The sequence below is a fragment of the Natator depressus genome, chromosome 1 (assembly GCF_965152275.1).
Source record: "Natator depressus isolate rNatDep1 chromosome 1, rNatDep2.hap1, whole genome shotgun sequence".
Taxonomy (NCBI): Eukaryota; Metazoa; Chordata; order Testudines; family Cheloniidae; genus Natator; species Natator depressus.
This window is the reverse complement of record NC_134234.1, coordinates 248,675,351-248,703,010: the sequence shown is the minus strand read 5'-3', so window position 1 is coordinate 248,703,010 and position 27,660 is coordinate 248,675,351. Positions and strand designations below refer to the sequence as shown.

The following is a 27,660-nucleotide window of genomic DNA, read 5'->3' as shown; positions in this document are numbered from 1 at the left end:
ATACCCAGCAAAAGTCAGCAGATTATATGGTTCCTAATTGGCATATTAACAATACCTAATTGCCAAATAACCTACTTGTTTAACCCTCACTGGTTCTGGATAAAATCCTGAAATAGAGGACGAGATAGTTGGGTTTTTCCCCAGCATCCATTTTGGGGAGGGGGTTTGATAGGTCCAGAAGAATGACTCCCCAGGGCCTCTGTGGGACAGTACATCCTGTCACAGTTCACCATTCAAGTCTTGTGGCTGGTTTCTCTTCTGTTTAGCTCATCAAACTGTGTTGAGCGGAGCTATCTTAGTAAAGAAATTGAATATGTCTTCAGTGGAAAAAACCTGAATATTGGAAGAATACAGGAGAATGCCACTATGGCTGTGTCCTCAAAAGTAGAACCTCTAAAATTGTTACAGGGATTTGGCATATTCTTGTTGCCATATTGAGGGGTTTAATTGTGATTCTCAGTATCTGCAGCTGATAATGTTTATAGCTATTGTGTCATTTAAAATAACATTAATAATGAGACGTGTCGGTCCAATAGCATGGGCAAAAATAGTTCTTCTTCGAGTGATTGTTCATATGAATTCCAATTAGGTGTGCACGCGCTGCGTGCATGCCAGCCAGAAAACTTTTCCTCTAGCAGTATCCGTCAGGTCGGCCTGGGCCTCCCCGGTGTCATGCCTTCATGGCACTGAATATAGAGCCCTGCCGACCTGCCGTCCCCTCAGTTCCTTCTTACTGCCAGTAACGGTTAGCTGGAACGCCTTTAGCTCTTGCCTCAGCAAGCATCTTTTTTCAGTGTCCTTTACTGATCAACTCTGTCCCCTGTTCAGCGGATAGAATTTATAGGGGCAGTATTGGACTCCACGCAGGCCAGGGCGTACCTCCCGGAAGCGCAGTTCCGGGTCCTGGGCAATATTATTTGACGTCTCAGGCAGTTCCCTACCACCACAGCAAGGAATTGCCTGAAGTTCCTTGGACACATGGCTGCTTGTACCTATGTGGTGCAGCACACCAAGCTCAGACTCCGGCCGCTCCACTCATAGCTAGCCTCGGTATATCGGCCAGTTCGGGACAATTTGGACAGGGTTGTCACTCTGCCTTGTATGGTCCTCAACTCCCTCCTGTGGTGGTTCGACCTGCAGGTGGTGTGTGCATGAGTTCTTCACCACATCTCGGCCACCACTCTCGCTGGTGATGGATGCATCAGCCTTGAGGTGGGGTGCACATCTGGAAGACCTCAGGACGCAAGATCTCTAGTCTCAGGCAGAGCTTGCTCTCCACATCAACGTCAGAGAGCTGAGAGTGGTCCACCTAGCATTCCAGACCTTCCATGTCCACCTGGCAAGGAAGTGTGTATCGGTTATGACGGACAACACCACAGCAATGTTTTATATAAACAAACAGGGGGTGCACGCTCCTCTATCCTTTGCCCGGAAGCCCTCATGCTGTGGGACTTTTGTGTACTCATTGGTACACCTGGAAGCATCATACCTTCCCGGAGTACAGAATGAATTGGCGGACTATCTCAGCAGGTCATTCCACAGCCACAAGTGGTCCCTGTGCCTGGACGTCGCAAACTTCATCTTCCAACAGTGGGGCTTTCCCTAGATAAACCTGTTCGCCATGCGACACAACAGGAAGTACCAGCAGTTTTGCTCCTTCCTGAATCACAGCCCATCCATCGCAGATGCATTCCTCCTTCTTTGGGGGGCCACGTCTTCTATGCATTCCCTCCCATTGCTCTTGTTCACACGGTGCTCCTCAAAGTTCGGAGGGACAAGGCCACAGTGATATTGATAGTTCCAGCCTGGCCCCATCAACACTGGTACACATCTCTCCTCAAAATGTCCATGGAAGCCCCAATCACCTTGTTGCTCTTCCCAAATGTGATAACTCAGGATCACAGCCGTCTCCAGCACCCAAACCTTGAGTTGCTGCACCTCATGGCTGCATGGCTGAACCTGACGGAACTCGCTTGTTCGGACCCAGTCAGGCAAGTTCTCCTGGGCAGTAGGAAACCTTCCACCAAGGCTACCTACCTGGCCAAATGGAAGAGATTTTCAATCTGGTCGGCGCAGACCACCTGTCTCCGATGCTCGTGTCCATACCCCTTATACTGGCTTACCTTCTCCACCTTGAGCAGCAGGGGCTGTCCATGTCATGAATAGAGGTTCACTTGGATGCCATTTCTGCCTTCCATCCAGGCGCAGAGGGCTGGTCAGTCTTTGCTTACCCTATGGCCAGCCGTTTCCTGAAAGGTCTTGACGGGTTATATCCCCATGTCCGACAGCCAGTCGCAGCCTGGGACCTCAGTCTGGTCCCTTCCAGACTAATGGGGCCACCTTTCCTTCCTAAGGTTGTTTCCCAGTTTAATGTCAGTGAAAACAACTTTTTCCTGGTGTTCTATCCTAAGCCGCTCTTAAGCAGCAGGGAGCAAAAACTTCACTCGTTGGACGTTTGCTGGGTATCAGTGTGAACCAAAACCATTCCAGAAGTCCATTCAGCTGTTTGTCACAGTAGCGGACAGAATGAAAGGGCTTCCAATCTCCTACCAAAGGATTTAGTCATGGATCAAATCCTGCATCCAGGACCCCTATGACCTGGCGAAGGTACCGTCCCCTCCGCTTACAGCGCACTCCATCAGGGCGCAGGTTTTGTGAGCAGCATACCTGGCACATGTTCTGACCCAGGAAATATGCAGAGCAGCAATGTGGTCCTCCATTCATACTTTCACATCGCATTATGCAATTACCCAGCGGGCCAGAGATGAGGCAGCCTTTAGTAGAGCAGTGCTCCAGTCAGCGAACATTTAAGCCCTGGCCCCACCTCCAAAATTTAGGCTTGGGTGTCACCTAATTGGAATTGACATGAGCAATCACTCAAAGAAGAAAAAACGGTTACTCACCTTCTCGTAACTGTTGTTCTTTGAAATGTGTTGCTCACATCCATTCCAATACCCACCATCCTACCTCTCTGTTGGAGTAGCTGGCAAGAAGGAACTGAGGAGGTGGGGGGTCAGCAGGTCTCTATATTGAGCAACATGAAGGCGCAACCCCAGGGGTCACCCAGGCAGACCCAACGGATACTGCTAGGAGGAAAATTTTCCAGCTGCCATGCATGAATCGCATGCACACCTAATTGGAATGGACAAGATCAACACATCTCGAAGAACAACAGTTATGAGAAGGTTAGTAATCATTTTATTCACAGGGTTTCCAAGAAAAGAGGTGAAATGGGATCATTCCCAGAATCTAGAATGTAGGGTGGGCAACCTGTCAAGGTTCCTTCCCCACTCTGAACTCTAGGGTACAGATGTGGGGACCTGCATGAAAAACCCCCTAAGCTTATTTTTACCAGCTTAGGTTAAAAACTCACCAAGGTACAAACTATTTTAGCTTTTGCCCTTGGACTTTATTGCTGCCACCACCAAGAGTCTAACAAATATATAACAGGGAAAGAGCCCGCTTGGAAACGTCTTTTCCCCCAGAATCCTCCCAAACCCTACACCCTCTTTCCTGGGGAAGGCTTGATAAAAATCCTCACCAATTTGCATAGGTGAACACAGATCTAAACCCTTGGATCTTAAGAACAATGAAAAAGCAGTCAGGTTCTTAAAAGAAGAATTTTAATTAAAGAAAAAATAAAAGAATCACCTCTGTAAAATCAGGATGGTAAATACCTTACAGGGTAATCAGATTCAAAATACAGAGAATCCCTCTAGGCAAAACCTTAAGTTACAAAAAGACACAAAAACAGGAATATACATTCCATTCAGCACACCTTATTTTATCAGCCATTTAAACAAAACAGAATCCAATGCATATCTAACTAGAATGCTTATTAGCCCTTTACAGGAGTTCTGACCTGCATTCCTGCTCTGGTCCCGGCAAAAGCAACACACAGACAGAGAGAACCTTTGTTTCTGCCCCCTCCAGCTTTGAAAGTATCTTGTCTCCTCATTGGTCATTTTGGTCAGGTGCCAGAGAGGTTATCCTAGCTTCTTAACCCTTTACAGGTGAAAGGGGTTTTCCTCTGGCCAGGAGGGATTTAAAGGTGTTTACCCTTCCCTTTATATTTATGACAGCACCATTGATATGTTTATAAATGGGAAGAAATAATATACTTTTGGTCTCTTAAGATGACATTTTTTATGAAAGCAGAGCAGGAATGGGTTTGGCATGCATCAACAGGTACTGTTATTTGGTAAACCAGATTTTGAAGTTTTACATGTTTTAGACACTAACACGGGGTTCTCAAACTAGGGGTTAGGACCCCTCAGAGGGTTGCGAGGTTATTACATGGGGGGGGGGTCAGAAGCTGTCAGCCTCCATCCCTAAACCCCACTTTGCCTCCAGCATTTATAACAGTGTTGAATATATTAAAAAGTGTTAATTTATTTGGGGGTTATTACATGGGGGGGGGGTCAGAAGCTGTCAGCCTCCATCCCTAAACCCCACTTTGCCTCCAGCATTTATAACAGTGTTGAATATATTAAAAAGTGTTAATTTATCAGAGGCTTGCTGTGTGAAAGGGGTCACCAGTACAAAAGTTTGAGAACCACTGAACTAACACTCAGAGTATCAGTAAGGGTAAACTGGACTGGGAGCAGAACAAAACCTGTAGCTGTTGATGCCTGTATTAACAATTATTCTTGAGACTTGGTGACTCATATATAGTGCTGTGTAGGTGATGTAAAATAAAAATGTTTGTGTCAACTTGTATAACGCTCCACAATAGCATGCACCCATAGGATTTGATTTTCTCCCAAAGTTCCCTTTGCACTTCTATAATATGTACTCTCTGAGGATCTCAAAGTGCTTTACAAACCTTAGCTACCAAAGACTCACATCAGTTTGTGAAGCAGGTATTCTCCCACTCTGAGTCACAGAAAGGTTGCGATTTCCCTAAGTTCACCCAGCAAATTGATGGCAGAGCTGGGAATAGAACCCTGACTCCAAATCTTGTGCTTTGAATCTTTTAGGAAATGGCCAAAGGAGATACACCTGGTCCCTCATCTGTTTTCCTATTCGGAACAATTCTTAATACTATTACCTTCATGTGTGGTTTGTGTTAAATATCTTCCAGTCCTGAAAGAACCAGTTGAAGATTCACATAAGGATATGGATGGCTGTTGGATTGGAGATAAGAGGCCTGGAGAGTCCAGAAGACCCAGTCATGAAAATAGAGGAAGACCTTCCAAACTGGACCACACCATTCTGCTGGGAATGGAGCAACAACGAAAAGCTGAAGGAAGACAAGCTCAAGTCTTACACATTTACTCAAAACTTCAGGAGACTCAAATTCCTGCATTCCGAGCACCTGAGACTAGGACTATCTCCAACTTTGAAGATTGTGAGTTCTTATGTTTGAGTTCGTTTGAAGTTGTTTACTCAGTAAAAATACAGAGATCAAAAAGGGGAGAGAACAGTAGCCTTCCAAAATTCTTGCTTACAAAGCACATTATAAGTCCAGTGCACCCACACTTTTCATTGTGTTGCTATAGTTCAGGCATTAGCACTACTATAAAATAACTTACTCCTGCTGTTATTCAGATAGACAAGAATGCACTTTTAACATTTCTTTCCTCTGTAAAAAGGTATGTCTTGTTCCTAGCAGCAGAAACACAAAGGGCCATATTTTCAGAACTACCTGCCTGAATTACGCTTGCAAAATTTCTGCATTTATCCATAGTGCACACACAGAGTCCACATTGGTACATGTAAATGTGAAATCTCTGTGTTTATCCATAGTTCAGAGTCCACATTTGTACATGTAAAACAAACTGTCATCATATATGCCTATTTGTGCATGGGCAATTACTCAGATATGGGATTTGTACATATAACGGGTACATGCACAAATTTTGCATATGAAATTTAGACAGCCATGTTAAAAAACCTTGGCCCAGAGAGCTTGTTTAACATGCATTACTTCAGCTGATTGTAACTGGATGTTCATGCCACCATGTGATTGGCAAATAAAGCACATAGAGGTCTGCTCAGGCTCAAGTAATAGGCCACAGCTTTATAAATTCAGGTAACAATTAACCAAAATGGTGCCCTGGCTAAAAATTCTAAGCCTAGTGTGACAAAGCTTCCTCTCCACCTCAGTGGGTCTCATGCTTCCATTTAGTGGCGGGCTGGGGTATTCCTCTTTTCCCTCAGAATTTTCCCCACGCCCCTGGGTTTACTGTCCACACCCTGTCGGCAGGGCCGGCTCTAGGATTTTTGCCGCCCCAAGCAAAACATTTTTTTGCTGCCCCTGCTTTTTTGTGTGCTCCACCCCAACTCCGCCCCTTCCCAACCCTTTCCCCAAATCCCCAGCCCCGCCTCCTCCCCCAGGCATGCCGCATCCCCCGCCCCGATTGCTTCCTGCGGCTCCCCTGCCCCGCAACCTCCCCCCCAGCTTACCTCCGCTCTGCGTGCTCCACTGAACACACCGCCGCTCTGCTTCTCCCCCCTCCCTCTCAGGCGAGGGAGATGCAGTGCGTTCAGGGGAGCAGGCGGAGCGGAAGTGAGCGAGGGTTGGGGGGTAGCACAGGAAGTAATGGGGGGGGGTAGAACCAGGAACCGCTCCCTGCCCCAGCTCACCTCCTCTGCCTCCCCCGAGCGTGCCGCCGCTCGGCTTCTCCTCCCTCCCTCCCAGGCTTGCTGTGCGAAACACCTGTTTTGCGCCCGGAAAGCCTGGGAGGGAGGGGGGAGAAGCGGAGCGGCAGCGGTGGCGCACTCAGGGGAGCAGGCAGCGGTGGAGTGGAGGCGAGCTGGGGCGGTGGGGGCATATTTCTAGGGGTGGCATGGCCGGCGCCGGGATGCTGCCCCTAGAAATGTGCTGCCCCAAGCACCTGCTTGTTTTGCTGGTGCCTAGAGCCGGCCCTGCCTGTCGGAGCAGGATTCTTTCCAGCCTCCCTGATGGGGGGAGGGGAGCGTCTCAGTCTCTGGGAGCCCCTCCAGGCATGGTGACAACAGACAAGACACCTGGTTCAGTCTCTGCCCTCTGGCAGAGTCTCTTCTCTCAGACCTCCGGGGCCCGGAAGGGCCATCCGCCATGTTGGGCAGGGATTCTCCTGTCCTTCACTGCTGTACCTATGTGGCTTCTCTCCTAATGCTTGTTAGCAACTGTACTGTACTGCACTGCACTGCACTGTGCAGCTCTCTAGTAGCTCACCTTCCTCCCTCAGCTCCTATCACAGGCTCCTGTCTGGCTGGAGGGGAGGCTTTTAAAAGGTTCTGGCAGGCTCTTGATGGGCCCCAGCTGTCCTAATTAACCTAGAGTAACCTCTGTTCAGCTACCAAGGGAAAAGGTCCTGCTTATCCTGGAGCTAATATACCTGTCTCCCTAGTCCCAAGGCCCGCCAGGGATATTAGTTGGTGGCTCCTCCACGGAGCCGTGAGCACGGGCGTGTACTTGATGCAGTTCACCCCCGTCCCTGACACCTAGCCTTTTTGCAGTGTGAGGGAGACCCTGGTGCATGTATACCTGGAGTGCGCCAGGTTGCAGCCCCTGTTCCAGCTCCTCCTGACCATCCTTTTATGTTTCTGGCTGCACTTTCCCCCTCACCTTTTCATATACACACACCCTATCCATGGCCTCACAAAGTCAAGGGATGTCCTTGTCAACCTCCTCCTAGCGCCGGCCAAAGTGGCCATCTATAAGACCAGGGACAGGAGGTTGGCTGAGGGGGTTTCCTCTGACTGTGGGGCATATTTCCAATCCTGCCTTCACTCATGTATCCGGGCAGAGTTCCTCTGAGCGGCATCCACTGGCTCCCTTGACACCTTCGAGGAGCAGTGGGCACTGTCCGGGGTTCTCTGCTCAGTGTCCCCTTCAGGTTCCCTTTCTTTGACCCTTTGACCTTCACACCTGCCCCTGTTACATTTTTGGTTGACCCCCATAATTATTTGAGTTCCTGGACCTTATAGATCTTCCCCAAAGGCTGGGGGAGCGTCCTTTAGCGCTTCCCGGAACCCAATATGAGCACTCTCCTGTAGCCGTCTGGGCTGAGCCCCTCACAACAGCCATTATCTACGAAATCACTGGGGTCATTGGCCATAAGGTCATCATCATAGGCTCCACATTTCCAGGGAAACTCAGCCTGCAAGCTGAGCATCTGTGTATCTCGATTCTTTTTACACACCTCTCATTATAGTATCTGCGCCATGAGCTATATCGGACCACACCCACTGGCCTTCTTTCCCTGTTCATTTGGACTGTTCCAAGGATTCTGTAAAGCATCCAGCATGGCACAGATAATAATAACAAAGCTCTTAGAAATTACTGCAATGCTAGGCAGTCACCTTTTATGATTTGAATCAAGTGCTTAGGTTTGTGCTCTCCAGACATAGCAGTGGCCAGCAGTGGCCAGACATAGCAGTGGCCAGCAGTGGCCAGGACATGGCTTTGGATGCTCCCAGTACAGCTTGTACCAGTGACCTAGAGATGACACTTCTGCCTCTGCTATCCTTGATTTGCCCACTAGAATATCCAGCTCCACAACATGAAAGTCAGCACAAATGCCAGGTCCTCAGCCAGCAGCACTCCTAGTTTTGCTGCCAGTTCCTGAAAAGAGGCTGAAATGTGCTGGCAAGTTTCTGAGTCACAACCCTCAGTGAAAAGAAAGTTGTCCAAACAATGTATAATGGACTTAATCCCCACTTCCCTAATAATTGCCCTTTCAGGATAACAACAAAATTTCCCAAAGCAGCACAGGATACTACAGAACTCCTGGGAATGGACTGACAAGGTTAAAACAGCCATCAGCCCTAGCAAGTAAAAAGTCTCTTGAGAGCACAAAGAGGAGGAAGAAAAAAACTCCTTTATGTTCATTCATTAATGCCCTGACCCACCCACACACCTAGAACCTGGCTACAACCAAATTGAAAGAAGTGTTCTTACCAGAAAAGTCCCCTGGAGCGATGTCATCAGTAGCCAGACTCCAGCTCTGGGTATGACAGATGGCAGGTAGTGCAGAGCTCACCTTTGGGTTGTTTTGGCACCATGCACGGAGACAGTATCTTCTGGGTCAGGTTGGATACTAAAAGTAATTTAAATGCCATGCCCAGCTGTGCACCCTGTTCAACCCTATGGAGCATCGCCTGTGGTGCAGGGGCAAAGTCAGGTTTAATGCCATTGAATATACCCAGTTTTATAGCTGTTCCCTTTAACTTATTACATTATAATAGCCCAGGGCAAAATGCTGAGGTCTGTTCTTAGGCTTGGTCTCCACTTAAACATTAGATTGACTTAGATACATTGCTTAGGGCTGTGAAAAATTTTGCACCTTGAGCGCTTTAGGTAGGTCGACCTAACCCTAAGTGTAGACATGGCTAAGTTGACAGAAGGATCCTTCCGGCGACTTAGCTGGAGAGGTGGATTAATTACATGGATGGAAAAACCCCTTTGATCCATGTAGGAAGTGTCTATGCTATGTCGCTGCAGCAGTACAGTGTCAGGGCCGGGGTGTGGGTGGCCTGGCCTACGGGTTAGTGTCAGGTGTGGGCTGAGAATCCTGGGCCCAGGAACCAATTACCAGGAATTAGGCTGGGTTGGGATACCAGGAGATCAGAACTGAGAGACAAATCAGAGGGCAGGAATCAAGAGTCAGTTACCAGGAACCAGGCGGAGTCAGGCTCCCAGGAGGTCAGGCTCTGAAGGCATGTATAGGTAAATACTAGAGAGGCAGGGTGGAGCCTAGCTGTATGGACAACTTTTCATTTCCTCCTCGGGCTTGAATAGAGGTGTGGCTCAATTAGGAGCCTTGAGAGCATAACGGCAGGGATCATGCCCCTGCTGGGCTTTATGGACTCCAATCCCAGCTGCTGGGTAGAGGATTGGAGTGTGATGACTCCCAGGACTCACGTAGACCCAGCTTCAAGACCCGCAGAGCCTGACTCACAGCTGCTGTGGGGTAGAATAAACCCTTAGTCTTTACTCAGTGGCTGCTCAGACAAAGTACCATTATCTCCTTCAAGGTTTTGAATCCATAGGAAGTCAGGGGGCTCCACAACTTATAGGATGTATGTACTGAAATAAGTTGCTTTGTTTTATTGACTGCTGAACTGTGCTACATTTTTTCTTCCGTGTAAATGTGTATATTCTGCTAATGCTGTGATATGCTCCCCTTGTTGGGTAAAGAATCCTCCTCCATGAAATAATTGTTGACACCTCTCACAGCACAAGTGGCATCCCTGCAGCTCCTTTCACTATTCGTGCCTACTATCTGGAAGCTTCATGCTGGAAATGCCAACAAAGCAAATGATATGCTATTATACAACTACACTATGATCATTTCTGTGGAAAATGTGCCTTTAATAAGTTCATTGTAAGGAGTTCCCTTCTCTTTTGTGTGTAGTATAATGAACCTTTAGACCAAATTTTAAAGAAAACCTAACAGTCACTAAGCTCCTGTTTCTATGTTTATTTATCCAGCAATTTGCATTAAGTGACAAGTGTAATTGGACTTTTCTGGATACATGCTAAGCAAACTGGGAGTAGTTTAAAAACATAATAGGGCACGTTGCAGGGATGATGGTGGTTTGGTGTATATATATATATATATATATATATATTTTTTTTTTTACTTTATTCAGAAAAGATGTTCCCAGAAGCTTCATGCTCCTGTATTTATGCAGGGACTGGCATGTCAAGACTAAGGTCCTGCTAAGTGTCTTCTGCTTGCAGTCGAATGCCCTCAGCTCCCAATGAGGTCACTAGGGCTTGCATAGACTGGACTAGATTTAAAGGTTTCTTGCTAGATAGCTTAATTTATTTCTAAAACTCAAGTCAAGACAAAGCCATTGTACTTTAGCTTATGCTAAAGCCTGAGGGCGGGGCAGGTATAACCTGACCTGCTAAAATTGAGCTAGAGGTGTTAAACAGTGTCTAACATAGTTATTCAGTTGGGTTTTCAGCTGAGTTAAGCAACATTGATTGAAAGAAAAGCATCTTTTTGCCTAGTCTACACAAGATGCTCAGCTGCTCATGGGAGGCGGTAAACACCTTGCAGCTGTGGAATTCCAGGCCTGGGAATCTATGTCTCAGAATCTTACATTTGAAATTCAGAGCCAAAACATAACACAAGGTTTTGTTCCTGCTTAAATTTCTTATAAACTGTTTTGAACCATACATTGTTTAACCCTGTGAAAATGGTAATCGAGGGCAGGCCCATTTCCCAGGGCCTAGATCAGTGGTGGGCAACCTGTGGTCCACGGCTACTGGGAGCTGCGGGTGGCCGTGCAAATGTAAACAAATGGTCTGGAGTCCCGCCAGCGGATTACCCTAATGGGCCGCGTGTGGCCTGCAGGCCACAGGTTGCCCACCCCTGACTTAGATTGCCTCCCAATGTGGAAAAGCCCATAGAAGAGAGTACCATGGCAGGAAAACTCTGAGATTCTTCTCCCTGAGTATGCTTTGAACTTTTCTGCCAGAGGGGAGCAGGTTTGTCTTCCCCGCAACTCTAGCAGTAGAAGCAGGAGTCCAGCTCCTAAAACCTGTGGTTCCCCTGGGAACTGTTTATATCCCCTGGAGAGACAATGCAACCTCCACAGAGGCCTTCTGTCTCTATACCTTACAGAGGGGTTCTAAGAACAGTTGCAGGCTGTGAATTCACTAGCAGCTTAGTTCCAATCCAGGAATCCAAGGAGGTAGCAGGTGTCTTCCCTCATCTGTGGGTTGCATCAGTTTAAACATTGGATGATAATCCTCATTACAAAGAGTATCAGGTACCCTCTGGTTAAGTTTTGTCTACACTTATTGTTTGACACGACCTGTTTTAGAGTGATATGTGCCAATGGTAGGTTAGAAGGGAAAGTCACTTTCTGGGTAATGGAAAGGGTTTGATGAATTGCATATACAGAAATAGTCACACTCTTTCTGTGTTAGAATAAGGAGGGAGAAAATTTGTTTGCACGTCAGGCCTTTTTTCACACTCCTGTAGCTAACAGTTGGATGTTGCTTATTTTTGGAACAAACAAAATTCAGCAAACACCATCTGCTTTTGATGAAGTGAGCAACGGGGACTAAGACCAACCACAAGAATGTGCATCAAAATGTTTTTCTTTTTGTTTTGTTTAAAAAAAAAAACAAGCCACATAAAATTAAAAGAGATGGCAAGTTTTCTCTTGGAAAATAGGAGTAAAAAGAGGAACTCTTAAAATGTCAAACATAAAATTGTGGACCCCAAAATAAAATACAAAATGAGGCCGATTCTTTCTGTAGAGGGTAGATCTTTTATAGGGTAGAATTCAGACATTTAGTATCTATTTGTTTATTAATCCCCATCACATGGTATCTAGGACATTGCACATGAGTTACAACAATAACTGCAGTGTGGGACACTCCTTACTTCTGCATGGTTAGCTGCAGGTCCCTCCCTTACACCAAAAGTAAATCGCAGTCTGGGCTGAACTGAAGACAGTTCTGTTTGGGGCAGCACATTCACAGATGTCAACTCAGATGTTGTCACTTATCCAGCCTCCCCTTTTCTCTCTGAGAGGGAGGGTGTTTTTCTGTGTGATGGTGTTTCTCATCCCAACCCCAGCCCTAGAGACTGGATGGCGCTGCCTCAGTCCCCATTAACCGATGGGCTGGAGCAACTGTCTAATTAACCCTGAGAGACAGGGGCTGGATGCATTTCAGGCTAGTATCCTGCTCTTCGGGTATGTCTATACTGCAGCTGGGAGTGTGCTTCCCAACACGGGTAGACAGATATGTGCTAGCTCTGCTTGAGCTACTGCACTAAAAATAACAGGTGTTCCAGGAGGGTTTATACTCAGGCATCTAGCCCGAGCTGCCATCAGTGCTACCCTGGCTACACTTTTAGCACATGAGCTAGAGCAGAGCTAGTGCATGTCTGTTTACCCATGCTGGGAAGCACACTCCTAGCTGCAGTGTAGATATACCCTTAGAGGTAGGGGGCTGGTGTCTATCTATATATCTAAGTTATGTGTAAAGCCCTCCTCCCTCTAGTACCTAGGTCTTTCAGTGCATGCCCTCAAGTAACAGGGGAACAGAGGCGTGGACAGTGTGACTGAAAGGAGATTTCAAAAGTTGGAATGAAACACACAACAAAATCCTCCATTGTTTCCTACTCCCTGTGGCAAACTACACACTCACCTCCAACCCCCAGAAGGAAAAACTCAAAACAGCCACAAAATTTTAATCTTCTCCCTCCTCCTATTCTGTCCCCTCTCCTAATAAGGAAGCTTTCTCCCCTAGTGAATGAGTGGAGTTGGGGCAGTAGGTCTGTGTGTCTCATTAGAAAGGGTAAATTATGTGTCATGGTAAATTATGTCTTGTTCTCCAAGCTGGATTTCTCTCATCTGGATTTCATTAGTTTCTCAATGGAGAGTCTCTTTCTGCCAGCTGTTAGGCAGTGAGCAAGCTTGGGGTACCTTTGACTCCTCACTGCATGGAAGCCCAGATAGCAGCAGTGGCCAGAATCATATTCTTACTACTTTGGCTAGATGGGAGAGTGCCCTCTCATGTCTCAGATGCAGACCTGGCCACAGTAATCCATACTTTAGTCCCATCCACATTTCACCTGGGACTGACAGTGAAGACTAAGCAGAAATGACAGCAGGCCTGCTTGCTAAGTGGGGCAAACCATCACAACCATGTTACCCCTACACTCTATAGAATCTGCTTATCCACTCCTAAGTCCATTTCATGGTACTGGTAATTATTTTTAGAAGTTGGACTGAAAGTGGAGTGTCTCTCACTTGTGATTCCCAGCCACAACAACTGCCATGGATGTGAATTTCTAAGGGTGACAAAAGCAAGGTTCAGACTCTCCAGGCTGTGAGCAGGATATTCTTAGCATGGGATGCAGTCAGAGCTGAGAACAGCCTGAGCCAGATTCTTGTCACTCTCGGGGTGTGATGCAAGACAGCACTTTTCCAGCAAGCATTCACCTAATGAACTGGTTGGTGACATTGACCTCAAAGGTCAAAATCCAGCTGAGATTCAGCTTAAATCTAAGGGTTTAAAGTGTAGTGGAGAGATTTTACTGTTTCTTTAAATGTATACAGGGGTCATCCAGGTGATCAGGCACACTCCCCATGGAGGAAGAGCTTGAATGACTAAAGAGGTATTCAACAAAGATCATAATTTTGCATTGCCAGATTATGGGGAGCAAAGGTGTTATTACAAGTCTCTTTTAGAACAGCCACCAAGATTATTTTTAATAACATTTCCTCTTCTTTCTAAACAAACAAGCAAACAAAAAACCCTCAAAAGTTGTCCCTCCCTGAAATGTTTTATTGGCTTAGTCTCTAGTCATACTGATCAGAGAGTCAGATTTGTTATAAGAATCCCACCAATGTTTGAGGTGAAGTGATGTCTTTGGCTTTGGTCAGTTTGTGAATGTATCTAGTAATATTTCAACCAAACCAGCATTACAGAAGTTCCTAGCTTGGTCTTGTGGCTAAGATGAAATGTAATGTTTGCTATCAGGAAAATATGATCATATTTAGCACTATGTAGGACTTTTTACCTTCTCAGAGTGCTTTGCAAATGTTAGGGCCAGATTTTCAAAGGCACTGAGCACTTACCACTGGGGCCAGATTTTTAAAGAACTCAACTCCCATTTAGTGAACTGGGCAGATTTTCAAATGTACTCGGCACCCCGCAGTTCCCAAGGGCTTTCACAACACAACCGTGAGATGGGTGTCTAACAGGGATGGAAACTGAGATATTGTGTGACTTGCCAAAGCCAAGTAGCAAGCCAGATTCCCTGTCTAATAACTCAGTCCAGCAGCACCCAAGGCCTGCCTGATACATCATTTATCTAGGGGTTGTTTCTTCACTCGCAGGGTGTACTAGATGACCCAATAGGTCTTTTTCCATATCAATTGTCAATGATCTAACATGTAGAAATGGACTGATGGCCCAGAGGAAAAGAAAAAAAAGCTAATCTCCCAAATGTAAGAAAATGGGCAAAAGAATAATCTGTTAATCTCAAAAGCACATGAGAATGTGGTAAACCTAAATCATGTCTCTGTGCTCTTTTCCCTCAAACTATCTCAATGATCAATTAAAAACAAATTATTGCAGATTAAAATGTATTTTTCTTTGTTTGGAATAAATTGCTTTGTTTCTTTTTTTAAATGTGGTAGTTCTTCAGATTACCATTTCATGGTGCAAGAAAGCAACCTGTGTCCTTTTAGTGCAAGTGTGTGGGGCGGGGGAGGGTATTGGAATTGGGGCGGGCGAAGGAGCCATCAAGCACTAAGAATGTAATCAGATAAAGCTAGCTGTTTGGTATTAGGGTGTTAGCTTTGTTCAAGCTGCTAGCATCTTCAATGGGCCAAAGCGTTCTCTTCAGTTGTCACCCCAGCGCACCTTTTGTGTGAATAATTTCCCATTGGTATTATCCAGAGCTTGGAGTTGATAGCGGACTAGCCTCTTCGCTTGTACCATTGTTTCCAGTAAGCTTGATACATCTGCAATAAATCCAGGAGGATTTGCAAGTGGCCTGAAGACGCATGAGTGATAGAATGAGCTGATAAGGCCTGGATTCTACAGAAACAAAAGGCTTTCCATTTTGTTCTGACACGTCAGTCACTGCCTTTGAATTGATTTGATTTGATCAAGTTTTTGCCAGCTGTCTATGGTAGTTCAAGCAAGTGAAGAATTAAGCCCACAAGCTTTCTATCACCCCTCTAATAAGCTTGCATATCAGTGCCAGGGATGAAAATATCTACCATGAGTTTGTTTACTTGTTTGTTTTGATAGAGCAAGATCTTTGAAACACTCAGAGGCCTTGTCTAGTAATGCTTTTAAGATAAGAAGACTTTAACTGAAAATTATTTAATGACTTATGCTCTTGAATAGAGCATCTTAAAAATTTGGAAGGAAGCAAGCTAACAGAGCCAGGTCTGCTTGGTGCTGGAGAGTTGTGATGTATTCTGAAAAAACTAAGGCATTTGTAACGTAGATCATAGTAATTTTCTATAAATTCTTATTTTCGTTTTTTGTTTATCCAGGAAAGTGTGAATCAGAAGCAGCGTCTGTTTTTCAGCTTTGTCTGGTTCACATATTGCTTTATGCTACAGTGTCAGGAGATGTTTTGAGCGGCTAGATAAATGCTAGCAGCAGGTAAAAGATTCAAGCTTATCTGACATTTGACAAAAATGAAGATTAAACGTGGTATGGTAGAAGTGAGGTATGTAAGAACAGTTTAGATGGATGGATTAAAGAGTCAGCCTAGTAAAGGCAAAGAGCTAGTGAAAAGTTGTCCTGTTTCATCTTAAACAATGTTCCTTGTGATTCCATGTATATTACACTGGAGTACAGAGACTCTCTCTCTCTCTGGGAGTTCTGAATCTGATTCACAATGGTGGTGTTGAGTCAAATCTAGTCTGAATATACAGTTTCAGTATTTTTGTGACAAATACGATGCACATGGGAAGACACCCGGCTAGGAAGCATTGTCTAGAGATGTGTTGTAGTCTTTTTTACTATGTTACTTGTGGCAGGGTAAATATAAAATGATTGTCCGTGAAACACAACAGAAGGGCATTACATCCACTTCAAACTAAAATAGAAAGTTATCCATTTATAATTAACTTACAGTGTATTGGCAGATTTTCTGGGAGTGTCAGACAATTAAATGTTTATGGGGACAGTATTTGTCAGGATGGACATGATTTTTCAGAAGCAAAACCTTGGGTCCCCCTACATTTTTGCATATGAATAATTTGCATGCCTACATTGATGTATGCAATTATCAAAATTACACATGCAAATCGGGTATTTACACATTCAGATAGGCATCTAATCAGCTATGCTAGAGAGCAATTTGCACATGCAAGATGCTTGGTTCTTGAGACCAGTTGTGTTAATTGCACAAGCAAATATAGACAGTACTGTGTACTGTTGCTTCAAAATTATTGATGTGAACCTTAGCATCTGGGTCCCCAACCCTCTTTTTGAATGCCCAGATGCAGGCACGAGGTAGTTTCTACTCTGTAGCAAAGCTAGAGTGTGCACATCTGCTCTTTAGCTGCCTATTAATAGTCCACCAGGTTTAGTATTTACCTGAGTCCCTGATTATCCCTTCACTTGTATTTTCCTTCCTCTCTGTCTCATAAACATCTAGGGTTGTTCAGTCAGCCTCATCACTTAATTGGCTGAAGATTCTAATCCCTCCTTCGAGAAAGGAAAAGTACCATAGACCAAATTGCCAATTATTCTATTAGCACTGTTGACAGTGTGGGAGTATTTTAATGTCCTTCAGAACTCTGACACAGATCTCCCAGAGGAGAGCATGGTCCAGTGGTTAAAGCACAATAAAGAATAGCTGAGGATTTTCAACTCTACCACCAACTTTGGAAAAGTTACTTATCTCTCTGCACCTTAGTTTCCCCATCTGTAAAACAAGGATAATGTATAATTCAGAGGGATGTTGTGATACTTAATTCATTGATGTTGGTAACGTGCTACAAGATCTTTATTATAATTTTAAAAATACAGAGTAAATGTAAAAAACATTCTTAGAGTGTATTGTTGAGAGAAGTAGTAATGAAGGTTGCTAGTGAGTTTCCCCTTGAGCTTGTTTCCATTGTTGCTTTCATAAGGTTGTCTGTGCAACCTTAATTCAGCCCCTTTGTACATATGCATTATGATGTATTTATTTACATGATCACATATTATATTTTCTTAATTACTTAATTATGGATTTCCTAACTTTTGAGTGCTTGGGACAAAAGCTTGAGTGTTTCATGTTCTTGTAATGTAGTTTTTTGTACATAATTTCCGAGGTTTTTTAAAAAGCAAACTGAAAAAACAGAAGTTCCATCATGTGGAACTATATTGACTTCCACATGGTTCATCAGCGGCATTAGAATCTTTAAATCTATAGCACAGTCTTCTGCTGCTTGAACTAACAGAGTAAATTATAGCAATAGTAGGCCACCCTCTAGCGGGAGATGAGGCACACATGTTACCCCTGGGTTTCAAAGATACTGGCAGTCAGCAGGGAGAGCACAAGTTCAGACAGTTTCTCTGCACTCAGCTCTACTGCCCAGCACCATAGTGGGCCTTAGCTACTAGGAGGAGCAATTGCAGAGAAAGTCTGTCTCAGCCCCTACAGCCCTGGGGTGCAGAATGCTCGGTACAGATGGAACATTAGGAGAATTTAGCTGCCCAACTTGTTAAAGTCTCTACTGAGCATGTGGAAACTAAGATTTTCAGAGTGATATAACTTGGCCAAATTTAGGTGGATTTTGAGAAGGATAGTAAAAGTCATATCCCTGATACCAGCTCAATACCTTGACAAATTTCAAGTCCCTGCTGGCAAACTTTTGTGGGATTAATTTAACACAGGCAAAACGATGCATTTCCCCCTAATATTGTCCAAAATTTACCATTAGGCAGACACCCCATGTGAAAAATTTCAGCCAGAATGGTTTAAGTTTGGCAAAGTTATAAGCAACTGAAAACAGGTCCTTATAATGGAAAGTGTCAGGCAAACTTAACTGTAAGCTGTGCCATAAGTAGAGGGATAGTTCAAGATAGTTACCCACTTTCCCACATAGCAGAAACCCTGGATAAAATGTCAGGAGCTAAATATGTTAGTAGTTTTGATTTGGTATCCAGATACCATCAGATTAAAGTAGCACCTGAGGATTGAGAAAAACAGCCTCTGTGACACCCTAATGGGTTTTTTCAGTTTGGTGGAATGCCTTTCAAATTCACCAGGGACATTTCAGAGGGTGGTTAGTGATCTAACCCAAAGTTTGAGAACTGAAGACATTCTCACCTATTTAGGTTACTTAATTTGTTTCCACAGAATATGGGAGGAATATCTGGTAGGAGCAGAAAGAATTCCAAAACTTTGTAAGGAAACAGGGTTTAAACTTGCAGGAAACAAATGTCAGTTTGCGAAGAGTTGCATCACCTTTTTGGGATATATGGTCAGTGAGAATGTCTTGGAGCCCTAACCCCCAGAAACTGAACATTATAAAGGACTGGAAGGTTCCTAAAAACCTGGAGGAAGAGATACAGCGGTTTGTAGGCCTCTGCAGATTCTATAGGAGATTTGTAAAAATGTGCAGTGCCATTATACCAGCTTAGTAAGGCTATGTCTAGACTTGGAACTGGGGGCCTGAGTCCCAGCCTTAGTAGATATGCCTGCACTAATTCTCATTGAGCTAGCACACCAAAAATAGTAGTTGTGGTAGCACAGTCCAGGGTGAGCGTCGGCATGGGCTAGCTACCCCATGGGCTAGCTACCCGTTCATACCACGGCATCGGGGTGGGTTTGTACTTGGGGTGATTAATCTAAGCTGCCATGTTTCTGCAGGTATGATTTGGTTTTTAGTGTGCTAGCTTCATAAGAGCTAGTGCAAATGTGTCTGCTGAAGCTGGGAATCACACCCCCAGCTCCAAATATAGTTGTAGGCTAACAGCAAATTTGTATATTCAGACAGTTTCTGAATCCATCTCCACAACCCAGAAGGATTCCTGTGAAGGTGGATTCACAGTGGATGGATTCTCCCATTGCTTCGGCAGATGAGTGAGATTCACAAACTGTAGATTATACATTCACAGTTCACCATAAATCTGGAAAGCACAATGCAGTTGTGGATGCTCACAGCCGGGTGGAAGTAGTGAGAATAGACTCAGCGTGCTCTTGAGAGGATATCTGGCAAGAACAGTCTAAGGATCCTGATTTACGTTCAGTGCACCAACAGGTCTACCAAAGGAGACCCAGACTGGGGAGGTTCAACACAGTTCAGGAAAAATTATCCATTGATCCGACTACCAACTTGCTGGTGTATGAAGGTAACAAGGTTGTCTTGCCAGCAAGTTTGCAGAGAATAATACAGGGATGCCTCCATGATAACAACGCAGCAGGCCACCTAGGATATGAAAAGGCACTGAACCTGGTATCCAACAGATTTTTTTTGGATGACAGATTTTAAGGACTTTGGATACTTTTCTGTCTTGCATGTCAAGAAAGGAAAGTGCCAGCCAAGAGAGGCAGACCACTTTTAGGGGAATGACCCAGTCTAGTAAGCCCTGGGAGCTCATACAGATTGACTTAAAATGCCCACTCCCAGAAACACCAGTTGGAAATCTGTATTTGTTAGTAGTGTATGACCCTTTCCCCAACTATATGGTGGCGTAGCCGCTGTAGGATAAAAGGACTGAGACAGTTACGACTGCACTGATGAAAAATGCAGTGTTCTAATATGGCCCACCAAGCTGCAACAGTAGCAATCAGGGAAAATGTATGTGCTGGAGTTGTGACTTGCATTACTGTTGTTTTGGTGTCCCCCCTCCAGTCTACATTGCTGTAGGTATATTCCTGATAGTACTGCTGGAATACCCCAAGAGATCTCTTTTTCCAGTTTTGTTCTGCAGTGTGATTCCAACAGAATCTAATCTGGCCTCCAATCATGCAGCTGTGTTCAGCTTCCTCTAAATCAGTATCATCTTCTCTTATAGCCATTATCTAAAGATTCTGTAGTTTGTGCTCTATGACTGTATTTCTCTCTTACCCAGAATGGATGGCTTGCCATACTGTCAATTGTTTAAGTTCCTTGTAAATTGAACCTTATTCAGGTTCACTTTGATTTTAACAAATGCCTAAAAGTTCATGGGCCAGATCCTCAGTTAGCGTACCTGGGTGCAGCTCCATTGACTTCAGTGGAGCCTAGCCCATCTACATCTGGCCTCACATTTATAGCCCAAACTCATTTTGTATCCATTGGATCTAAACATATAATGTTTAAAAAAATGGTTTCACTATATGGTGGCTAGAGCACAACCAAACTTATACTGGAAACTTTGGGGCTAATGGCTCTACTTTTGGTAAACTATGGGCTTTTCTGGCAACCCCATTGCAGGTACATGTGGATCCTCTCACCAACTAGGTACTAATATTATTAATTCTTATTAATATTAATTCTCAAACCTTCTTCTTTGTTATGACTGCTGCTGGCTGATGATTTGCCTCCTCATTTCCAATCCCAAGCAACAAGATAATATTATGGACTCCACCTCTCACTGCCCACTCTCTGCCCACCTACACAAAGGGGGGGAAGTACCAGGTGCACAGCTCCTAGTTACTGTCTCTGCACCTGCAGTAGAGATACGGGGAGGCCTCTTTACGCCCTTGGGTGACTATTCAGCCACAATCCAGCCTTATGTTATCTGACGGGTCCATAGTACAAATCTACCTAGCTGCTATAAAGGATTAAGCTTTGATAGGAAGTTTGAAGTTGTTACACTTCCTTTTGGCTCTCTCAGACTCGTACATAGAGACAGGAGCCAGTTACAGAGATTGAGAAAGAGAATACAGGCAGGCTAGATTAGAGAAAATTGATGGTTCAGTGGTTAGGGTGCTATCTTGGGAATCAGGAGATACAGGTTCAATTCCCTCCTGTGTTATAGAAGTCCTGCATCGCCTTGGGCAAGTCTGAGATTAAGCTTCAGTTTAAGATGAACCCTTGACCTCACTGAAGTCCATGGCAAAACTTCCCATGACTTTATTGGGGCCAGGATTTCACCCTTAATTGCTTTGTTTCTCAGATCCCCATCTGTAAAGTGGGGTAATAGTACCTCTCTACACTCACAAGGGTTCTGTAAGAGTAAATACATTAAAGATAGTGAGGCACCTAATTATTACAGCAATGGGGCCATATAAGTACTTAAAATAGACAGCAGCAGAATCAGTACTGTTTACTTTATAAATTGTTTTTTTGAGTTAGTTTGGTAAAAGCCTGGTTCAGTGTGGAAATGAAAGCAGCAATAAAAATTCTACATATCATTTGTAAAAATGGGAAATAGATAGCAGTCAATAAAATTAGAAGTTTTGAAGCATAGAAAATTGATAAGGGAAGCTAAATATATGAAGGAAAAATCCATGTCTGGTAGGGCTAAAGACAATATGAAGTAGTTTTTTAAATGTATCAGGGACAAAAGAAATCTGACCAATGGCATAGGCCCATTACTAGATGGAGATGGTAAAATTGCTGATATGGATGCAGAAAAGGCAGAAGTATTCCATAAATATTTCTGTTCTGTGTTTGGAAAGAAACAGGATGGGTGTCCTCATATCATGTGAGGATAACAAACTACTTTCCAATCCATTAGTAACTAAGGAGGTTGTTAGATAACCTTTCCTTGGGATAAACATTTTTAAATCATCAGGTCTGGATAACTTACATATAAGAGCCATAAAAGAGTTGGATGAGGAGATCTGATACACTAATATTAATTTTTAATAAATCTCAGAATGCCAGGGCAATTCCATGAGAATGGAAGAGCACTAACTTCCTGCCACTATTGAAAAGGACAATCAGGATGACCTGGGTACTTAGAGGCAGGTTAGGCTGACGTCAGTCCTGGGCAAAATAATTGAAAAGCTATTATGGGATTCAATCAATAAAGAATTAAAGGATAGGAATAAAATTGATGCCTGTCAACATGGCTTTATAGAAAATAGGTCTTGTTGAATAAACATGGTTTCATTTTTTATGAGATTACAAATTTTGTTGATAAAGGTAACTAAGTAGATGGAATATTTAGTGGGAATACTTAGACTGCTGTAAGGTGTTTGACTTGATTCTATACTGCATTCTGATTAAAAATTAGCACTATACAATATAAAGCGGATGCTAAAGGGATTAAGAAGTAGCTAATGGACACAGCTCAAGTATGGACAAATATAAAGTAGATAAACTAGGCCTAAATGAAGTGAAATGGGTAACATCAGGACAAATAATTGTCAGATGGGCACATCCTACTATATTTTGGGCTACCAAATGCCAGTGATGTACAGAGAGAGGCATGGGTCTGATATTAGCAAGAAGAGCTGCTAAAAGCCTGATAGAATGGGCACCAGTTTCAGAAAGAATTATAATAGCATTATTTACATTACATTTCCAGCAGGTGTACATTATTCGATGCTATAATCTAGCAAATCAAGCTAGCCAAGAGGAAAAGAAAACTTCTACAATCAGTTATGTAGCATAGTAGACAAGGTCCAAAAAAGGGATATCCTCCTAGTAACTGCAGACATGAATGCTAAAGTGAGGAGCAACAATACTGTCAGGGAAGGAATTATGGGGAAACAAGGCCTCGGTGAAATGAGCAAAAATGGTGGAAAAAAAAATGAGCCAAAAAAAAACGTGTCTTGCTACTGCTTTAGCATCTTCCCATGTCATTTGAATAGCTTTCAGTTCTGCTTCTGTTGTGTTTCCAAATTGTCCAGTCACTTCTTACCCTGGGGACTCCAGTCCAACACCTTCTTGTTATGTTGTTCGGTTCTATTCTCTATCTGCCCTTGCCATCTCTATTTTCATCCCATCATATCCTGTCCTATGAGTTTCTGTTTCATCCTCCTCTAAAGTGCTTCATTTATCATTTTTTCTGGCCATTTGATGTTGAGGATTTGTCTAAGGCAGCTGTTTATAAAAACTTGCCCCAATGTTGTTCAATATTTTTAGCAATGATCTGGAAGTTAATATAAAATCTCTGCTGATAAAATTTGTGAATGACACAAAGATTGATAACTATGAGGATAGGATAGCCATACAGAGCGATTTGGATCACTTGGTCCCATTTGAATGAAATGTATTTTATACAGTCAAAAGCAAGGTCATATATGTAGGAACAAAGAATGCAGGCCCTACCTATGTAATGGGGTGAACTATCCTGGAAAGCAGTGACTCTGAAAAGCATGTAGGAGCCATAGTTCATTGAATGCATAAAGAGGGGACTAGTGAGTGGGAGTAGGGAGGAGATTTTACCTCTGGATACAGCATTGTTGAGACCAATATTGGAATAGTAGGTCCAGGTCTGTTGTCCACATTTTAAGAGTGTTGAAAAATTTAAGAGGGCGTAGAAATGAGCCACAAAAATTATTCTAGGGATGAAGGAAATGCCTTATGGTGAGAGACTTAGAGCTCAATCTACTTAGTTTATAAAAAAAATATAATTGAGAGGTGACTTGATTACAGTCTATAAGTACCTCTCAGGGAGAAAATGGTGGGTTCTAAAAGACTCTTTAGTCTAGCAAAGAAAGACATAACAAGAACCAATGAGTGGAAGCTAAAGCCAGAAAAATTCCAATTACAAATAAGGCACACATTTTTAACAAGGAGGGTGATTAACTATTGGAACAAACTACTAAGGGAAGTGTTGGATTCTCCATCTCTTGAAGTCTTCAGACCAAGATTGGATGCCTCTCTAGAAAATATGCTTTAGCCAAACACAATTTATTGGGCTCAATATAGGAGTAACTTTATTAAATTCTATGGCTTTTACTGTGCACGAGGTCAGCCTATGTGAACTGAAAGACTTTTCCAGTCTTAAAAACTTTGAATCTAATTAAATAAGTTCTCCTAAAACCTGCTTCAGTAAGTGATGTATTATACTCTGGAGAGTGAATTTAGAAACATTTGTTATGAAGTTAATATTTGAATAATGTGGCTTGAAGTTAAATAGCAGTATTCTGAAATACTTGGTGAGAGAAAATTTCAAGACTCTAACAGTAAACTTGATAACATTTCTTGTATTAAAAGGGTGGTGTTATATTTTTGGGAATCACCAGGTGGCGCCAATACAGATAATCATACAAATTCTATTTAACAGAGGGTGGGATGTTGTAAAGCCCTCAGATTGACATTATGGACAGAGCTAGGCCAACGCTGAGCACGTATGAAAATTCCACCCTGAAAGTATAGGTAGTTAGATCTTGGAGAAATGCTAATTTTTTGTGGTGATGCACTTCTTTTTTAGAAGCAGAGTATGTCACTAGAAAAGTTGATTCTCTCTGACAGGACTCTTTCTTAGATACAAAGCAGCTGCCTACAGTATAGATACATAACAAGCAAACACTACATGTTTTCAAAACATAGTTTTCTCATTGTGTCTTTAGGTAATGTAGTTTTCTTTAGGATGCAGATACATGTGCCACAACAGTGGATTTAACAGCAACTGTCAAATTATGATTATATCTTTATTTTCACAGAAATCTCCTTTGTTGTTTTGTTGTAGAAATCAATGAGACTTTTGCTTCTCTTATGGAGATTTGATTCATCTGGTGTGTGGAGAATGAGTGACTATGACACTGAGACACTCTTGTTTTTCCTGTAGTTCCATCTGGGACACAGCCCCAAATGAGCAATGACACTTACATGCAAATAGTAACGTTTCAGGGTTGTTTCTTTAACAGCCAGTGCATCACTTAGTTCTTCTTGGGTTCCCTGGCCCCTTTCACAAGCTAAATAGCTCTGCTTGCCTGTGGTCACTCTAAATGAAAAAGAAATCACAGGAGCTGAGATCCAGCCCTTTTTCTCTGCAGGACCTCAGTTGACAGCACTTTTCTTGAACTAAAAATAGTATCTAACTGCTTCATTTGAAGAACAAAACTATTATACAGTTATGGAAACAATGATCTAGAGCAGTGGTTCTCAACCCGCGGGCTGCATGTGGCCCAGCTTGTGCTAAAGGGCAGCAGGGTCCAGGGCTGGGGCTGCCACGTGGCAGGTCTGGGGTTGGGGCTGCCACCTGTCCCCCTGCAGCAGGGTCCAGGGTCGGGGCTGCCAACCAGCCCTGCACAACAGGGGTCAGGGCTGCCGCCTGGCCCTGCACAACAGGGTCCAGCTTCGGGGTCTGGCTGCCGCCTAGCCCCCACACAGCAGGGTCTTGGGTTGGCACTTCTGCCTGTCCCTACAGAGCAGGGGTCGGGGTTGGCAGCAGGGTCGGGTTGGAGCTGCAACTCGGCCCCCCACAACAGGGTACGGGGTCCCTGCTGCCCAGCCCCACCACCAGGGCTTCGCTCCTGGCCCCACTCTGTGGAGAGGTCTCTGGGCTGGGGGCACTGGGTATAGCGGGGTGTGGGAGGTGTTGTGGTTCTCAATCTGCGGCTCAGGTAACACATTGTGGGCCGCATATGTGGCCCAAAATGATTAATAGGTTCAGAACCACTGATCTAGAGACTTGAGGAAGGAAGAAAAGAAAAAATAACTGATTTGAAGAGTCTGCCTGCGGTAGTTACTTACTCTTTACTCTATATGGGACTCATTGGTTCCACAACTTCAGACCTCAGATCTGCACTTTTAGCATAACAGAAAAAATTTCCCTTCAAATTTTCTCATCCTACTTTGAGCAGTGTCTCCTGCTTCTGTTCGTGTGAGGAAATGAGGCCACCTTCATACAATCCAATACCTCCCCCTTCTCGCCTTCCAGAAACGATAGGTCAGGACACAGGCAACAACAAAATCAAGCAGAGGAAAAATTCCAAGTGAGGATAGATTTGGCCATAGTGTAATATTTCCTTCCTGATTTCAGCCAGATGGACAATAGCATGAGATATATCCATTTCTGTCCTAGACATAAAAGAGGGAGTGTTGATATCTTTGTCCTATTTCTATTTCTTTCCTGGACAATAAAATTAAACAAAAGGGCGTGTTGGTATTTGTTAGATTTTGAGAAAAGTGATGGACCCTATCCATCTAACTAAAGTCTGAAAATAGTCTTTCTGGGCCAGTTAAAAACAAACAACAACAAAACCTCGACACGCTCCCAGACTGCAGCTTCCCCAGGATGGAGCTCCTATGTGTTATACATGTTAAACATGTCCTATTCAGAGCTGACTCTGACTTTGTGCCCTGGGCCAGGTGAAAAGACTTTTCCAAAAAAAAAATTAAAAAGTATATCTGAAATTGAAATTTCTACCAGGAAGATGGTTCTGTGGTTTTATAGGAGGTCAGCATTATTGTGCCTTTAAAAAACAGTGTTCGTTATGTTAATTTTTTTAAAAAAAGCTAAAAGAAAAAAAGAGGGGGAAAGAGTTCTTTTATGGTCCTATTTTATCTTTTTTTTTTGTCTTCTTTTTCAGTCGACTTTTTGGCAAAATACTGCATCTTCAGCCAGGAGAAGTTGGCTAAGTACAAAAGGTCTTTTGAAGCGGTAAGTGTAAATTCAGACTTCTTTTCTTTTCTTTCTTCCTTTTTTTTTTTTAATACCCCTCTCCCCTCTCCTCCTGTGTCAGTAGACAGTTAAGCAGAAATAATAAGCAGCATTGCTTGCAGTACACGTCCCATGAATTACTCTGACATCAAATGTAACTTTAGAATGGAGGCACGCTTTATTCTCTTCGGCGAACTGTTCCCCTGTCCGTTCTTTATTTACATGTCGTGAGCCTTAGTGCTGCACAGCCAGTCAGAACGAACACACATACACACACGCACACACACACACAAAGAAGGGAGGCCATTAAACAAATTAAAAGGGATGGGGATGACTAATACAGTACTCTTGGAATCTGCAATTTGATTAGTCTGAGTTTAATACACAAAAGCAGCGCCGAAGCAGGAGGGGAGTCGAAGTGCTCTTTAATAACCTTCCACAATTAAATTATGGTGATGAATTTAACTATTCTGTGCTTCTAAAGGGGTCTTATTATCTGATTGACTGTGAAAGAAAGTCAGTATTTAACCAGGCTTCTTGAGTCCAGCTATCAGGAGACATACAGTAGTTTTATGCTTTAACAACTCCTTTTTTTTTTTTTTTGCATGCCTCTCCCTATTTAAATTCATTTGTGATTGGAGAATGATGGCTCTTATGGTTATTCCACTGCGTTTGATATGACAGGGCACGATAACCCTTTTACCGCTCTACTCAGAGAGCTAGGACTAAAATAAAATGAT

At 43.6% G+C, this 27,660-nt stretch overlaps 1 protein-coding gene across 1 annotated transcript in view; it reads left to right on the top strand.

Annotated features, from left to right (window-relative positions):
* Positions 1–27,660, top strand: part of LOC141978477 (uncharacterized) — a 177,930-nt gene that overhangs the window by 99,149 nt on the left and 51,121 nt on the right. Inside the window, exons 9-10 of the mRNA XM_074940624.1 lie at positions 5,084–5,350; positions 26,850–26,920. Coding sequence (XP_074796725.1) covers positions 5,084–5,350; positions 26,850–26,920 — 338 coding nt within the window. The remainder of the gene's footprint in view (positions 1–5,083; positions 5,351–26,849; positions 26,921–27,660) is intronic.